The sequence below is a fragment of the Lampetra fluviatilis genome, chromosome 1 (assembly GCF_964198595.1).
Source record: "Lampetra fluviatilis chromosome 1, kcLamFluv1.1, whole genome shotgun sequence".
Classification (NCBI taxonomy): Eukaryota; Metazoa; Chordata; class Hyperoartia; order Petromyzontiformes; family Petromyzontidae; genus Lampetra; species Lampetra fluviatilis.
Genome location: NC_136275.1, coordinates 4,957,963 through 4,976,078, shown reverse-complemented (window position 1 = coordinate 4,976,078; position 18,116 = coordinate 4,957,963). Strand labels below are relative to the sequence as shown.

At 51.3% G+C, this 18,116-nt stretch overlaps 1 protein-coding gene across 4 annotated transcripts in view; it reads right to left on the bottom strand.

Annotated features, from left to right (window-relative positions):
* Positions 1-7,017: 7,017 nt before the first annotated feature.
* LOC144955621 (vasoactive intestinal polypeptide receptor-like) overlaps positions 7,018-18,116 on the bottom strand; it is a 45,089-nt gene continuing 33,990 nt past the window's right edge. For all 4 annotated transcript variants that reach the window (XM_078885820.1, XM_078885916.1, XM_078885871.1 and 1 more), the window contains 5 exons: positions 13,117-13,186; positions 12,157-12,248; positions 10,575-10,713; positions 7,840-7,881; positions 7,018-7,308 (listed from right to left, as the gene is read on the bottom strand). In XM_078885820.1, coding sequence (XP_078741946.1) covers positions 7,063-7,308; positions 7,840-7,881; positions 10,575-10,713; positions 12,157-12,248; positions 13,117-13,186 — 589 coding nt within the window. In that variant the 3' untranslated portion in view covers positions 7,018-7,062. The remainder of the gene's footprint in view (positions 7,309-7,839; positions 7,882-10,574; positions 10,714-12,156; positions 12,249-13,116; positions 13,187-18,116) is intronic.

The following is an 18,116-nucleotide window of genomic DNA, read 5'->3' as shown; positions in this document are numbered from 1 at the left end:
CACGCATTATCAACACCCAGCACATTTAGTGAACACTCAATAAGTTAATAGCAAATCCACTGAACTATTTACAATTTAATATGTACAACGCAATTGCTCTTTACAAGCCACTGATGTAGAGTGAATGTAGTTTCGAGTCACTCGCTTACATCGCCATGGGACGCAGGGGCAAGGCTGATACTGCATGCGGTGAGATGTTCTGACGACCGCGCAGACTGAGTTTTGTTTATAATCAACGTTTTTGGGTTTAGATCGCGTTATTTATAAATGTGTCGTAACCCTCCACCACTCGACACGGCCAATCAGCAAAAAAGTTTCACGTTAACAAAAGACAAATAGTTCACTGCTTTAGCCCACCGGTGTGTTGAAGAGTGAAGTGTTGAAGAGTGAAACCACAACATGTTGTGGTTTCACTCTTCTGACGTGCGGCCCACGACAAAAGGTGGTCACGGTGGCGAGATGTTAACTACCTCGCCTGCTATGCCAAGACGTCGTGGGTTCGATTCCAACGCCGACACCTGTATATTTTGGAGTTTGCGTGTCTCTCTCTCTCTTCCCAATGGTCGCGTGGATTTTTCTCCGGGTCCTCCGGTTTTTTCCCCTCCACATTTATAAATATGCGTGAAGAGTTATTTGGCTTCAAAACATTTCCACGTGAAAAGCCATCATTTGTGGCCAGGCGAATGTGCCCCCGTCCCCCTATGAAAATGAGAGAAGAACACTGCTCTCCACCAACAGCAGCCATACGAAGGATGAGGATAGACCGCTCAATCCTTGCCAGGGGCACAACTTCTATCTGCCTGCCCTACAGAGAGAATTCGTATTGCTGTCAAATCAGAACCTTATGACCCTCATAGCTGGGTTGTACCGCGTTTAACACGATGGTTGTGGGTTTTGTGTGTGTGTAGAGGATCGGTGGTGTAGCGGTTAGCGTGCTGCGCTACGAAACCGGCGTCCCGAGTTCGATTCCCGCTCACGGCCAACACCAGTGACGATTATCTGAACCGGTCCTGGGCCCTACCCTTTGTCTACTCAGCCTCAAATGAGTACCTGGTGTGATGTGTGAACATCGCCACTAGGGAGACAAAGGCGGCCGGGCGTGGTGCTGGCAACCTCGTTTGTTGTGCCGGCCTTCATAGGTGCTCGTTAACAGCACTTGTCCCAACAGTCTGTAAAGTCTATACGGGGAATCTTTGTATTTTGTCTTTGCAATCGTTGGTGACCAGGCTGAAATAAATGATCATCAACTCCGCTACATTTTAGGACCCGGTTTCATCGTGGGCGGATGACACCCAGGTTCTCAGCCCATCAAAACCCCATAAGTTAATGGCCAGTGGCGCAGTGGTTAGCGCACTTGATGATATACCCCGCGACCTGAGTTCGATTCCCACCGACGGCTTAAATCAATGGCGAGTCATATCTGCACCGGTTCCTGGCCTCCTTTCACCAACCGGCACCGACCAACGCGGCGATGTATGGTCAGACAATCTGCTTGCCCGAGACACGTGCAGTGCCTTGACGAAGGGAGGGCAGTAAATGATCATTATACATTATTGAGGCTACCTGACGAAATGGTTCTTACCGAGCACGGACTTACACCACCGGGCAGGGTATGAGATACAATGCACTCACACCCGGCGCATGCCACGAAACACACGAGTATAGGCGAAGCGATACAATGGCACTACACGTGTACAAATGTACAACTCCACTCGATAATAATGCACACGTATTTGTGCGCGCGCAGCAAGTTGGCACAGCAAGTTGGCACATTAGGAGGCCCAGGTGGTGCATCGACCAGTCAGTCATCTCAGTCAGTCAAAACCATGGCACCAGGGTCTGTCCAGTGACCTCCTGCCAGCGGGCGCTCGACACTCCACGTGGCCTTAACGTGCACATAGCCTGGCACGAGCGCTGTGGTGACGTCCCGCCACTTGTGTGGTGTCAATGAATGGGCAACTGTGGTTAGGGCTCTGCGCCATCAACTCTGAGTTCGGTTCCAGGCCATGGCTACAATCAGTGGCGAGTAATAACTGTACCGGTCCTGGGTCTCTTCGAGGTAGACTCAGCCTTAAATGAGGACCTGGTGCGGTGTTGAAAAGCCAGCACAGGGGAGAGAAAGATGGTCTGCTGTGGTGATGGTCACAGCACGCGCGCCGTGCCGGCCTTAATATGTTCTCGCTGACAATATTTGCCCCAAGAGCATGTTAAAGGCTAAACAGTACGGGGGGGGGGGGGGGTATGTGTCTTGAGGTGTGTGTGTGTGGTTCGCACACTGCTTCAACCACTGACAGCACTGCAGCGATTGGTAACCAAGCGGAACGTGGTCCTCCCCGAGGTCGACTCAGCCCAACATGTTTACCTGTTGCAGTATTTGTGTGTTTGTGCGTGATTGTGTACGTGTACTGGTGGCGCATCCACCAGTCATCTCGGCCAATACACGGCACCCGGGTCTGTCCCGTGACCCCCTGCCAGCAGCGAGTCATCGACGCTCCCACGTGGCCTCGGAGTGCACCTGGCCTGGCACGTGATGACGTCACCGCCACCTCGTGGCCAATGGCGGCTGTTGCTGCGTGGACGACGTTGGTGGGTTGAGACGTAGGCGATCGGGCGTGGCTTTGACCACAAAGATCCTCCGTATAGCCTTAACATACTGTAGGGGCAAGAGCTGTTAGCGAGCACCTATGAAAGCCGGAACGGTACACGAGGGGGTGGGTGGCCAACACCACGCCCGACCGCCTTTGTCTCCCTAGTGGCGATGTTTGCACACCGCACCAGGTACTCATTTGAGGCTGAGTCGACCTAGGGGAAGCCCGGGACCGGTTCAGATAATCGTCACTGGTGTTAGCCGTGAGCGGGAATCGAACCCGGGTCGCCAGGTTCATAGCACAAGCGCGCTAACCGCTCCGCTTTGGCCACACACACACACGCACCACGCACACCACTCTCTCACGTTTCTGTTGCGGCCTTAATAGGAGCTCGCCAACAGCACTTGCCCCAAGTGTTTGGCGATCTCCCTCGTGTTCCACCAACCCTTGCCGACCTCGATGCGAGGCCCGGGTCAGCGACTCTGAAAAATCCAAACTCGAGCAAAGGATTATTCCTTTTTTTTTTTAAACGTAAAATGAGAATAATATTTGATATGTATTATATATATACACGGGTAGCATGAGGTGCCTTCGTCTGCACACCGCTGTCCATGGTAGTGTGCGTGACGTATTCACTCCATCATCGTCATCATGGCAGCTGCACATTGTGTTCATGCGAACACCAATCAATGCGCACGGTGGCGTAACCTTCGTCGTCGTAGTCCGAACACCGCCGCTAACTCGTTCTCGAAGTGCAAATGCTTCGCAAAGATCCCTCAACGTACACGGTCGAGTTCGAATGTAAACAGCCTCTCTCACGTTTGACAATTTCTCCCTTGTTTGGGTATAGCAATCAAACACACGCACACACACGCAGAGACGGGACTGCTGGTCCTGTGGTGGTAGAGGCCCTCGGATTGAGCTGCTAAGCAAGCCGTGGAATCGTGGACGAATGACTTCCAGTCTCCATCTCTCGGCTGATGGGAACCCCAGCGAGGCACGGCTCGTTAGAGGGAACTGTTCCCGAGTTCTCTTCGCCTTGAATCTTCACGGCGGCTCTCATTGTGCTGATTCTTCACCACCACTCCTCCCTCCACTTACACTTTTACCTCCTCCACCTCCAATCCTCCCTCCTTCTCATCCACTGCTCCTTCCTCCACCTCCACTCCTTCCTCCACAGACACTGCTCAATTTTCCACTGAACCCTCCCCCCCCCCACCGAAACCTCCCATCCACTGTCTGCACCCCGCCAACAGAGGGCAGCACAACACAGGACCGATGCTCCCAACTCGGGCTGAACGATGAATCGATTTCAAATCGAAATCGCAATTGTGAAACAATGCGATGAGTAAATCGCAAAGGCTGAGGTTTTTTGCGATTTGAAAAGTCCTATTACTTTCTTATTGGAATTATTATAGTAACTTTTTTTTAAATTAACAATTGTTCTATGTGTGATTGTTCTGTTTCAATTAAAACATTTTAATAAATACATGTTGGAAGCAATTCATATCTTTCAAGTTCTCATCATTGCATTATAATATATAGAGCAGTTAATATTTCGATGGTATCGTGTAGTAATGCTCCATCATCACATGTTTTAAATCTATTACACAGTGAATATTGAACTGAAGCTTGACTTAAAAAAATTGTAATCGCAAATCAAATCGCAATTGCAATGTCAGAAACATCGCAATTAGATAGTCCCCAAATCGTTCAGCCCTACTCCCAACTGTTGAGGGCTGAAAGGCTCGAATTGTCACGCCATCCGAAGCGTCATGGGCGCCTATCAACACCACTGCTGGTGCACTTCCTGACACAGCGTGCAATAGACAACAACAACAACAATACACACGACTCGATTGTCTTCACCAGGTGAGCTCAATCGGGAGATCGACGATCTGCCTCCTCATCTCGAACACACAGACCGGGCTGCACTTCGCGACCACCTCTTCCATGATAGTGGAATTTAAGAAGTCGCCCAAATGTGACCGTGATGACCTGAAATCTATCACTCATGTCGCGCCGTTGAGTATCACATGGTTTTCAACCAGGTGATATTTAATTCGGGTGACCTCTTATCAAGGTGAGATCTCATCCAGACGATCTCTCAACCAGATGGGATCTCAACTAGGTGAGCTCTAAACCAGGAATTCTGTCATCCAGGTAATCTTTCATCCAGGTGAGCACTCATCCAGATGAGCACTCATCCAGACGATCTCTCATCCAGACAATCTCTCAACCAAATGAGCTCTCATCCAGCTGACCACTCCACCAGACGAGCTGTCATCCAGTTGACCTCTCAACCAGGTCAGCTCCAGCCATTGCGACTCAAGTCCATGAATACGGGCGGGTTGGTGCGTGACCCGACCCCAAGATCAGGAGCGCCCTTCTTCTCAAACTTCCTCGCCCGGATGTCAACCCGGCAACGGCACGGCGAGGGAACGACCTCCAAGCGGACCTCACTCACATGGAGGTGGACTCGTCTTGCTCACTCAGCACAATAGCGGACTTATCGCAAACGCTCGGATGGTGGCACACTTGCCTCAATCCCTCAGACGAGGGTGGACTGTTCGCATTCGACGGTGGACTCAGCCCCCACTCGCTCAAGACGACGGTTTAACGATAGTGAATTCGTCACCTCCGCTCAGATGGTGGTGAACCCATCCTCGTCCCATGTGATGGTGGACTTCTCGTCTCAGGTGAAGGTGGACTAATCTCATATGATGGTGGACTTCTCTCAGATGATGGTGGACTAATCTCAGATGAAGGTGGACTTCTCATCTCAGATTATGGTGGACTTCTCGTCTCAAGTGATGGTGGACTTCTCGTCTCAGATGAAGGTGGACTTCTCATCTCAGATGAAGGTGGACTTCTCATCTCAGATGAAGGTGGACTTCTCGTCTCAGATGAAGGTGGACTTCTCGTCTCAGATGAAGGTGGACTAATCTCAGATGATGGTGGACTAATCTCAGATGATGGTGGACTTCTCGTCTCAGATGAAGGTGGACTTCTCAATTAAGGTGAAGGTGGACTTCTCATCTCAGATGAAGGTGGACTTCTCGTCTCAGATGAAGGTGGACTTCTCATCTAAGGTGAAGGTGGACTTCTCATCTCAGATGAGGGTGGACTTCTCGTCTCAGATAATGGTGGACTTCTCGTCTCAGATGAAGGTGGAATTCTCATCTCAGATGAAGGTGGACTTCTCGTCTCAGATGAAGGTGGACTTCTCGTCTCAGGTGAAGGTGGACTTCTCATCTCAGATGAAGGTGGACTTCTCATCTCAGATGAAGGTGGACTTCTCATCTCAGATGAAGGTGGACTTCTCATCTAAGGTGAAGGTGGACTTCTCGTCTCAGATGAAGGTGGACTTCTCATCTCAGGTGAAGGTGGACTTCTCGTCTCAGGTGAAGGTGGATTTCTCATCTCAGATGAAGGTGGATTTCTCATCTCAGATGATGGTGGACTAATCTCAGATGATGGTGGACTTCTCGTCTCAGATGAAGGTGGACTTCTCATCTAAGGTGAAGGTGGACTTCTCGTCTCAGATGAAGGTGGACTTCTCATCTTAGGTGAAGGTGGACTTCTCGTCTCAGGTGAAGGTGGATTTCTCATCTCAGATGAAGGTGGATTTCTCATCTCAGATGATTGTGGACTAATCTCAGATGATGGTGGACTTCTCGTCTCAGATGAAGGTGGACTTCTCGTCTCAGATGAAGGTGGACTTCTCGTCTCAGATGATGGTGGACTTCTCATCTCAGGTGAAGGTGGACTTCTCGTCTCAGGTGAAGGTGGATTTCTCATCTCAGATGAAGGTGGATTTCTCATCTCAGATGATGGTGGACTAATCTCAGATGATGGTGGACTTCTCGTCTCAGATGAAGGTGGACTTCTCGTCTCAGATGAAGGTGGACTTCTCGTCTCAGATGAAGGTGGACTTCTCGTCTCAGATGATGGTGGACTAATCTCAGATAATGGTGGACTTCTCGTCTCAGATGATGGTGGACTTCTCGTCTCAGATGAAGGTGGACTTCTCATCTCAGGTGAAGGTGGACTTCTCGTCTCAGGTGAAGGTGGATTTCTCATCTCAGATGAAGGTGGATTTCTCATCTCAGATGATGGTGGACTAATCTCAGATGATGGTGGACTTCTCGTCTCAGATGAAGGTGGACTTCTCGTCTCAGATGAAGGTGGACTTCTCGTCTCAGATGAAGGTGGACTTCTCGTCTCAGATGATGGTGGACTAATCTCAGATAATGGTGGACTTCTCGTCTCAGATGATGGTGGACTCCTCATCTCGGATGATGGTGGACTTCTCATCTCAGATGAAGGTGGACTTCTCATCTCAGATGATGGTGGACTTCTCGTCTCAGATGATGGTGGACTAATCTCAGATGAAGGTGAACTAATCTCAGATGATAGTGGACTAATCTCAGATGAAGGTGGACTAATCTCAGATGAAGGTGGACTTCTCATCTCAGATGATGGTGGACTCGTCGCGCGAGCTGGAGGCCCGCTCCCCGCCGGGGCTGGACTTGTGCAGCAGGGACATGTGGGTGGTGAGGCCGCCGCTGCTCGTGCCGTTGCTCATCATGAAGGAGGAGTGCTGCTGCTGGTGGCGCTGCTGCTGATGGTGCTGGTGGCGGTGGCGGTGGCGCCCGCCGCGCTCCAGGAAGCGCTGCACGTGCCAACGCCGCCACTTGCGCCGCAGTTCGCCCTGCACCTGCACGGCCACAACGTGGGGGGGGGGGGGGGGGCATTGGGTGACACCGATTCAACCGCGCCGATTGAACTTCGCGGATTCGACCGAACTCCCGCGGGGCTTCCGTTAGGAGGGTCTGGTGTTTTTGGGGACGGTGGATGGGAACTTCGTGAGGTCTGGTGTCGGTGCGTCGTTGGTTCACGTGGTCAGGGTTAGGGCTGTCGATAGGGGTTCCTGAGGCAGTCTGTTAGGGGTTAGCGTTTGGTTGTTTCTCGTTGAGGGATAGTTGTGGGTCTAATTGGATAGGTCCTTGGGCTTAGGGGTGGGCCCAGTGCCTGACTAGCTAGTGTACTCCGCAGTCTCTCCCTGCCCCCCCGCCCACCCCCTAAAGAAAATTCGCAAGCACAGAGGTTGTGCCCAGTGTCTGCATGTCGTCACCCCTGTACCCACGCGCCTCCCTGTCCCCACTCCTTGTCCCCGCGTCCTCCTGCCCCCGCGCCTGGACGCCCGGACCAATCGAATGGGGGGCGGGGGGGGGGCGATCCACCTCACCTCTCCATTGAGGAAGCAGTAGAGAATCGCGACCACAAACCCCTGCGGATAGACAACAGTGACGGGTCACTCGGTCGTAATGCTGCGTTGAGACCGTGGGGGGGGGGGGGGGTGGGGGGGCAAAGGGCAATTTCGCTGCGCTACGCATGGGCTGCAAACGACATTTGTTCAAATTTCGATTTAAAGCTTTCGTGACTGCAGAGATTCATCTTCTTGGTTCTTTTTGGTAAAGTCACGTAGAATGGAAATAATAAAATAATAAAAATAAAACATAATAAAATAATTCTCACGACGTTTCGGCCACAACGCAAGCAGCCGTCCTCAGGTGGAGAACAGGTCTGTCGAGAAGACATTTTTTAAAATGTTTTATTTTTATTATTTTATTATTTCCATTCTACGTGACTTTACCGAAAGAACCAAGAAGACATTTGCTCATTTCAAAGTTTCATTCGAGGGCATTTCTCCATTTAACATCCACACGCTCGTGTAGTGTTTCCATGTTTTGTTCCCCGAAATGCAGTCGCTTTGGCTCAGACTTCTAATTGCTTCATTTCTGTACTTTATTCGATTTAAAGCTTTCGTGACTGCAGGGATTCATATTCTTGGATCTTTCGGAAAAGTCACGTAGAAGGGAAATAATAAAATAATAAAAATAAAACATAATAAAATAATTCTCACAACGTTTCGGCCACAACACAAGCAGCCGTCCTCAGGTGAAGAACAGAGCTGTCGGAAAGACAGCGTCCTAATGAACACTGCTAAGCTTGGCAGCGCATTTTAAGCTGGGCGGGACGAGCAGAGCACCTTGACAAAGGAGTTATCAACAGAGGAATTGAGCATATTGACGTTAAAGAACTGCTTCTACCCGACTACCATACAATACACCGATGCTGTACTTTTTTTCCTTTCAATCGCTATTGTCATGTTGGTGACAGCCCATGTCACTCTTGCAAACGAGACTCTATCCTGGTCTCTGGGAGTTCTCACCCGGTACAACAAATCCAGTTGTCCAGGACTTGTAAGTCTAAGTTCAGATTAGTTGGCCAGGAAATGGCTTCAGTTGATGTGTGATGGATTGCATCTCAGAATATTTTTTTTCATACTGGAGGAATCCGTTTGAGCTATAAAGCAATTTTTCGCAGATGTCCAGTAGGGGCAGGTCAGAACGTTACAACAACAAACAAAATGGAAACATGATTACGAGTGCAACGTATAAGAAAGGTAAAGTAATCGCTTAAAACATATATACGAAAGAAAAAAAAAAACTACGTTAAATCTTACCAAGTTAAGCCCAGTGAGCTATTCGCTTCTTTTTCAGAAACGACTTGGCCACTTGTGATAACCAATCTCGCGTTGAATGTCCAGAGTTCACAGTGGCTCTAGAAGTGGTCAATGGCCTGGCCAAAGATTCCCCTGTTTGGCTGGTAGGGCCAATAGCATTGTGTGAGAGCGCCTGACCCACAGTTAAAACTTCGCCAGTTCGTCTCAGACTCGGCGCATTTAGCGCGACGGCTCCCTGCTGAGTTTAACACGTGTCAGGCTTTCGCGACCAATATTATTCATAATCAACGTTTTTGGGTTTAGATCGCGTTATTAATAAATGTGTCGTAACCCTCCACCACCCGACATGGCCAATCAGTAAAAAAATTGTCACGTTGACAAAAGACAAATAGTTCATTAAGCCCACCGGTGTGTTGAAGCGTGAAACCACAACATTTACAATTTGAGTACGACGTTTCGCTGGTAATTGCATCCAGCATCATCGGGCAATTCGCCAGAATGGTGAGGCTCTGCTGTGTCTCCCGTTCTTCTGGTGCCTGCTCAGGTGAGGCCTTCATCCAGCAGTGGATAAATCATAGCTGCTGTTACTGTTGATGATGATGTAACATAAGTGCAGATACTATTATAGGACGACGTTTTGGGCAATGGCCCATCTTCAGAATGCAGAAAGAGCCAAGGGGGATGACTGGCCTGCAGAATAGGGGTTAACATCGTCACACTCGTGTTGCCTTAACGACTTCAATGATTCTATCCGTGCTGAACATGCTTGTGAAAAGAAAACTTTTTGAACTTCACATCTCTTCTGAACTCTGACCCTACCACAGGCAATCATAGACCAACAACCCCCTACCGCCCCACATACCTATATTCCATTAAAACACATGGCAAAGATAATGCAATGCCTGTCCCAATACACTTCTGCTGTTCCAAAGAAATATATAAAACCCTCGAATAGACACACGCGCTCTGCCAAAATTGAGGTCAGCAAATGTCACTCAATGTCGATCAACTCATTTGCCTCTAGCCAAATCGCTTGCCTCCATCCATCCCTCCCTCCCCCTCCCTCCCACACACCCACCCTCACCACTTCTCACCTTCCCTCCCACCTGTTCAAGCTCACCTCGCGCCGGTGAGCTTAACGGGCGCTGAGGCACGCTCTCCGTTCCTCTGCCGATACTGCTGTCCGTCTGTCTGCTCGTCTGTCCATCAGTCTATCTCTCCCTCCATCCATCCGTCTGACCGACCTCCCTCCATCACTCCCACCATCTATGCCCTAATTTGTTATTAAACAGATTGTGGTGGAGCGGTGGCTCAGCCGTTCGCATGCCGGGCAATAAACAGGAATTCGATTCCCGACCCAAGGCTATCCCCCCCCGGCCGCTCGCTCCGAGCCCCCCCCCCCTTCGAGCCCCCCCACTTCGAGCCCCCCCTGCTCCCCCCCCTCCATCCCCCACCTGGAATGACCCGAGCGCCAGCTCGAAGTAGAGGCGCACGCGCGTCGCCAGCTCGCTCGCCTCGTCCGGGAAGAAGGCGAACACGATGTAGTGGACTCCGAACAGCGGGATGAGCAGCAGCGTCGACTTGGCTAGGCGCCTGCGCAGCCACGGACAACGATCACAAAGATCTCCCACCCCTCCCACCGCGCCGTGTAGCCAACACGTTGCCGAGTAGCGGCACGAAGGCCGCCGCACATGCGTGAACGCACACGCGTGAACGCACGCGTGGACATTTGTGAACGTACGAGCACACGCACGTTGCGCGCGAGTGAACGTGCAGGCACGCACGCACGTGGAGATGTGACAATACACACATGCACGTGAACATTCAGGTGAACGTGTGTAAAATACGCGTGAACACACGCGCGCGCGTGATTGTACGTGAACATACACACAGATTCCACGCAAATATCCCCCGTATAGATTTAACATACTGTTGGGGCAAGTGCTATTAGCGAGCACCTATTAAGGCCGGAACGGTACTCGAGGGCGTGGGTGGCCAGCACCACGCCCGACCGCCTTTGTCTCCCCGGTGGCGATGTTTACACACCGCACCCGGATACTCATTTGAGGCTGAGTTGACCTCGGGGAGACCGATGACCGGTTCAGATATTTGTTACTGGCGTTGGCTGTGAGAGGCAATCGAACTCTGGTCAACCGCGTTCGTAGCCCGGCGCGCTAACCACTGCGCCACCGCTCCCACTGGTGGCCAGTGAGGGCGCTGTCACACACGCGGCGGCGATTTGGGGGGCAACGGGGAGCGGTAGTGCAGCGGTTAGCGCACTGCGCTACAAACCCGGCGACCCGAGTTCGATTCCCCGCTCATGGCCAACACCAGTGACGATTATCTAAATCGGTCATGGGCTTCTCCTAGGTCGACTCAGTACCTGGTGCGGTGTGTAACGGGCCGTCCATAAATGACGTCACACGATTTTGGACGATTTTTGACCCCCCCCCCCCCACTTCGTCACACATTGTCACAAATGTCTGACCCCCCCCCCTAGGTGCGTGACGTCATTTATGGACGGCCCCTAAACATTGCCACTAGGGAGACAAATGCGGCCGGGCGTGGTGCTGGCCACCCACCCCCTCGTGCTAAGTCTACACGGCGGTGATGTTACCTGGCATGCAGTTGTGTAACTGCGGGTTGTGTTTGCATGTTTGAGTGCGTGTTGCCATGTATCAGTGCATATGTCTGTATGTGCGTGTACGTGTGTCTGAGTCATCAGTCAGTCAGCCCATAACACGTGGGTCTGTCCCGTGACCTCCTGCCAGTGAGCCTTCAACACTCTCACGTGACAGCCTCGGTGTGCACCTAGCCTGGCACAGGCGCTGTGGTGACGTCACAGTTGCTGCGTAACGAACGCCAGTTTTGATTGTGTATTGGTACTGGGGAGACAAAGGCAGCCGGGCGCGGTTAGGACCACACCAGCTCTCTGTGCGCGCCGTGGCGAACTTTATCGGTGCTCGCTAACGGCACCTGCCCCAGCGGTCTGTCGAAGGCGACACGGGGTGTTATTCGTCTGTGCGAGTCGCTTACTTGTAGTGGCTGCTGCTGCTGCCGCCCACGTCTGGAGAGCAAAGCTTCTTCACCAGAATGCGGATGATGCCGATGAAGAACATGAAGTTGATCTGCCGACACAGCAGTCCCCGCGCGTCAAACGCGTTAGTCACCCGCGCGCGTGAGACCCATGGGCGTGGGTCCCCTACACGCACGTGTCTAAATGTGGCGGCACGCGTGGCGATGTTAAAAATTCTCTGGCTGCTCTCCGTTGCTGTCTCCCGCGCGAAGCGCAGCGGCTTACGAATGGAATTGGGCCAAACATCTCCAACGCAGCCCTCTCCTCAGAACGTGTGGGAGATTCGCTGCAGCGACGATCACGTGACGTTATGGTCACTTGATGCGCGTTATGAAGATGAAGAGCTTGCCGCGGGAAGAGAGGGAACCACAACGGACAACGAGGTGGCGAACACGAATGCAGCAGCAGGATCACCGGGAATGGGAATCAGGCCTGGCAGCTAGCGGTGGCTGCACGTGCATAACCCGGAGATGTACATCCGCAGGACTGTTGTGTAAGGGACGTGGAGACGATGTTCCAGGACAGGAGTGAGCGAAGACAGAGAGGATGAGGAGCGCATACTCCGCACGAGTGGACAAAACGAACACTCCAGAAGAAAAGAGGATGTTGGGGAAGAATGGTTATACTCTGTGCGCGCGTGTGTGTGTGTGTGTTGACGTGCACGGTCGAAGTGGATTGCGACCCACGAAAGAACGGCGCTGCCAAACCTCCCCCCCTCCACCACCCACCCACCCCAATGATCCGTGGATCACACAAATCACTCGAGACGCCGGTGTACGGCAGCAAGAGCAGTTTATGCGAACGCTGTCACAAGAGGTCACGCATTCGTGACCTCCTGACTAGACGTGTGTGTGTGCGTGTGCACACGCGCGGGATAGCAAAGTGTGTGCGCGCGCGTTCGCTCGAGCCGAGGTACGTACGAGGATGGACAGCAAGATGGGCCCCTTGATGATCCACCACAGCACCAGGTTGCCCTTGTTGTCCCAGCACCTGCGGTCGCAGAATCACGCTGTCCACAGAGGGCTACCCGACGCGTCGAGGATGACGACGGGTCACGTGAACATGGAGCTGCTCACCGCCACGCTCCTAAGATTCCGCGGATTGTTACGATTCAGGGTACGCACTTGAGGGCAGTGGTTCTCAATCGGGGGGGGGGGGGGGCGCGGACCCCCCCCTCCCCCCCTGGGGGGTTACGTGGAAATGTCCCGGGGGGGGGGCTAGGTGAGTTGATTTATAAATGTGCGAAATTATGCCGTAGATGAAAGTCATTGGTGAATAATTAGGTATGAACTTGGCACTATAAAAAGAAAACTACGATAAAATGTCAACCACATGGTAACCTACAACGATATAAAAGACCTTTCCAAACTCATTGGTCGTCAACAATGCCGTTTCCAAGAGTAACCAGTGAGCGCGAACACATTACGTCACGCGTGCAGAGCGTCCGTTAATTGTATTTATATTCGCTTGCCGGTTAGGATACCTCACAAAATGGACAATTGGTTAAAATATTGATGTTCATTTGTCATGCATTTATTTCTCGCAAACATGTTGGGTCAGGCAATGGTCAGGTACTGTACTCTGTTGAAACAAAATTCAACAGAAGCCAAAAATAATCGAGTCAGTAGCAGCGTGGTATCAGAATCTGCCCTTGACCACCTCCTAAGTCGACTCAGCCTAAAATGTTATTCCCTAATTGCGATTTGTGAACATCAGCACTTGAGAACCAATTACAGCCAAACCATCTCCCTTAAAGCACCGTTCCGGCCTTACTAGGTGTTCATTGACAACGTTTGCCCCAAGTCTGCATGGCTACACGGTGAGGGAGAAGTGGGGGGGGGTCTTTGTTGCGTATACGGTGTCTCTGTACAAGCCTCAACACACCGCAAAACGGCAAACATTGACAAATGAGGTATCGCCTGAACCATAAAGACGGTCGTAAAGGTTACATGACAATAACATTGACAAATTGGCCATAAACCTTTTGAGGAACTAAAATGAATGCGAATGCATGGGGTTAACCAACTTGAAAAATTACAGCAAAACCCCCTCGGGGCCAATTTGAAATCAATCACGCGGAATAACATCGGATCTGCACAAGACCAAGGGCTTCATGAGCCTTCCGAAGAAGGTTTCCTACTCAATGATGTCTACACAGTCCTGCTTTAGTCATTTTATAATTACCTATACAACTAATCTAAACAATTAACACTATGAGACCTCCTTTACCGCTGGCAAAATATAGTAGTAGGTTTTTACCCTTTAAACTGGTACAAAACTGATACCTTTATACAAGGCATCATGTTTGCAATAACCACAACACAAGCAGTCAAAATGCAAACAAAAAGAAACAACTCTGATAATGATAATAATATGCACTGTCCTTGAAGTTGATTGGTCCACACCCGAGACAGCTTTCCTTAGAGCCTAGTCTCCATTGGTGTTGGACCAGATGACGCCAAAAGACTAGGCTCTAAGGAAAGCTGTCTCGGGTGTGGACTAATCAACTTCAAGGACAGTGCATATTATTATCATTATTAGAGTTGTTTATTTTTGTTGGCATTTTTACTGCTTGTGTTGTGGTTATTGCAAACATGATGCCTTGTATAAAGGTGTCAGTTTTGTACCAGTTTAAAGGGTAAAAACCTACTACTAATCTAAACAATTTTTTATTTATTTTACCAGGTAAAGCCCACTCAGCTACATAGCTCTTTTTCAGAGGCGACCTGGCCACAAATGATAGCTCAACGAAGTGGCCTATGATGTTGGAATTTATAGCAGCCAAATATATCAAACGCACGTTGATTCTAAATGTGAAGGAAACAAACCGTGGGACCCGGAGAAAAATCAACGCGACCACGGAGAAGACATGCAAACTCCAAATATACAGCAGGCGTCAGGGGTCGGGATCGAACCGACGACTTCCTGTATACCAGGCGAGGCAGATAACATCTCGCCACAGCAATACATATATTGCCCGTTCCATTCAAAATTAGCCAGTCGGCCTTCTATTGTTGGCTGTTCCGTATCGCCCTCGGGCGGATCGATAGCTCATTGTTAATCTGCCGTTTTATTAAGGGACTTCTGCTGTGGTGTTATCTTGCTGTGGTCTGAGACCGCTTTGTTATTGTTTTTTTGTTCTGCCTTGCCCAAGCTTGATAAACCTGTTGTTTTTTTTGGGGGTATTGTTTGCTGTTATAACTTGCTGACCTGCCCCAATACAGGGACATCGGATTCCTCCCCCAGTCTACATAAAGATTCCGATCCCGTGAATTCTACCTGTTGCTATTTTGTTTCGCGTTGCAATATTTCCGAATGCCATCGCTCATTTTCTTTGTCGGTGCTTATAATTAATTTTCTCGCACGTAAATATTTCCATTGATTTTTAACCAACCGATCGTTAACACAGGCCCCGCATTAATGGCACTGGCCCAACGTGCCAGGAGCCAGGGACCTTCGCCGGGATAAACAGAGGACGATGCTGCATCAGAGGTCGCAACCGGGTACCCGATACCCGTACCCTACCCGATACCCGGCTACCCGTACCCGGCCGGGTACGGGTACGGGTACCCGTTTGCAACCCTGGTGCGGCCGGGTACGAGTAGCCGGGTAGGCCGTGAGTCACTGATGAGTAACTGTTTGTCACTCATTTCCCAACGTCTTGTCTCTTCTCACAATTCAAGTTCCTAGAATCAACCCACCCGCGCCTGCAACGTGGCTTCATCCCAGAGGTCGCAATCAGGTACCCGATACCCGTTTGCGACCCTGGTGCGGCCGGGTACGGGTACGGGTAAGGAATCAAAACCCGTTTGTGAGCTCTGTGTTGCATTGTTGTTGTTGTTATTATTATTGCTCAGCAGTGTTGCCGCCACGGAGTCGCGGTTCGCAACTCCGTACTTGCAGTCTCGTCCTCGCTGGGGTTCGAGCTCCCGGCGCGGCAATTGAGACAATGGGGCAAAGTTTCGTACTCGTAGGAACCACCTGGTTCCACCAGCCCACAGGGGATTATTGTGTCCGTCCGTCCGTTGTGCATTCAAAAATGGGAGGGGTGGGGCTGGGAGGAGAGGGGAGGGTGGGGAGGGGCTGGGTGGGGAAGATGGGGAGGGGCCGGGTGGGGAGGGTGGGGCTGGGTGGGGGTGGGAGGGGTGAGGCTGGGTGGGGTGGGGATGGGTGGAGAGGGGCTGGTCACCCCGTGGTGCCCTTAAACGTTTAACCTACTCACGCCGGCTTGTGCCCGCCCTCACAGTCGGCCATATTTGGGGAATACACCACGCCGCCGTTGACCCTGGCCATTGACCGAGCAACCCAACGTTCCTACCAGCTCCCTCCGCAGGAATGTGTTTGCATTGCGTATCTGGCACTCTAACTGTATGCCAGTCACGTGTTAAAGCTTTCGCTAAATCATATAAAACAAATCTCTCGCCTCTCTATTTCACAGCCTTGATCCCGTTCCGCATTTAATCATCCCGCCAACGAACACTTGGTGTCCATACAGCCCCAGTCATCGTTACACGCAGAAAGTTGCCTCTCCTTATATACGAATGCAGTACATTCCAGCAAATTCCACCAAACAGATCAAGGCCTCCCTGCGCTGCATTGGTCATGGAGTTGTCTTTTTTGATAATTGTTTTTTTACCCTTCTATGTGGCAACAAAACTGACACCTTTTTTTACACGGAGTCATGTTTGCATAGACCACAATACCTGCAGCCATAATACAAATAAAAACATAACTCTGACAATATATGCACTGTCCTTGAAGTTGTAAAAAAAGGTGTCAGTTTTGTTGCCAGATAGAAGGGTAAAACAATTATCATAATTTTTTTACTGGCAAATGAGGTTCCAATGGTGTTGTCTTTTTTTGTTACCATACTTCCACCACGCTCGTTCAATCCTGGCAGGGGGAAATCAGACAGGAGGGTAGGAGCCGGTTCTGCTTTCGCTCGCCAACGACGTTCGCCCTGAATCGGGAATCGAACTTGAGCCCGCCTGGTTTAAAACCCCCGTACGCGAACCTCTGTACCATCACTCCACCCGCAGGTTCCTCGCGCCCAACCACGAAGAGCCACATTTGTGCCCCCCGACAGCCGTTCTGTGGCACACCGCCACGACCGTCGACCCCCAACTTATTATCCAAATAAATGTCATCACTCGACACCGCGTGGCGATATTTACCGCCGTCGCGCAGAGGTCACCTTGATTACCCCCCCCCGGCCCCCAATCCCAATCTCCCGTCCGAGAGCGTCACTGCCGGTGCGCTCGCGTTAATTGGCACTACCGCTTGGACACCAGCGACAGGGAGCGCCCTGAGCAGCGAGCGAGCGAGCGGGCAGGCAGGCGGCGTCACCCCGGCTCGGGTGAGATTCGCGTGGGAGGCAGAACGCCACTGACGCTGCTGACATTTAGCGCTGTCCGCACGGCGTGCCGCTCACCGACACAATAACGCGCTGCTTCCACCCCCACCCCCCGCAGCCGCCTTGCCCCCCCCACCCCAGCATCAACCAACGGCTGCTAATGCCCGCTGCGGTGATCACCGCCACGCTGAGAAGGTTACGCTGATGTTGGTGTCAGGCAAGCCAGGTTTTCTCTCAGGCAAGTGGAGGGCTTTTTCATCTCTCAACCTCCTCGACGCATCGCTGCAGGTCAACGAGCTTCATGTCACTCTCCTCGCAACCCCCCTACGCGTTGGAATTCCCTCCCGCGTCGTCTCTCATTCCAAGTTCTTTTTATTACCTCGCTCCATTCAATAGACGTATCAACTGTTACACATTACGCCCTCAATAGTGCTGTTTGTTGCTGGCCGTGGCGGCTGGGAGTCGAGGTGGCCGCTCTCTCCACAGCACCATCCGCCTTGCCAGCTCTTCCCGGGGACTCTTTTGTATACGAACGCGCGCTGATTGTTTTTGATCTGCCCGCCCGGT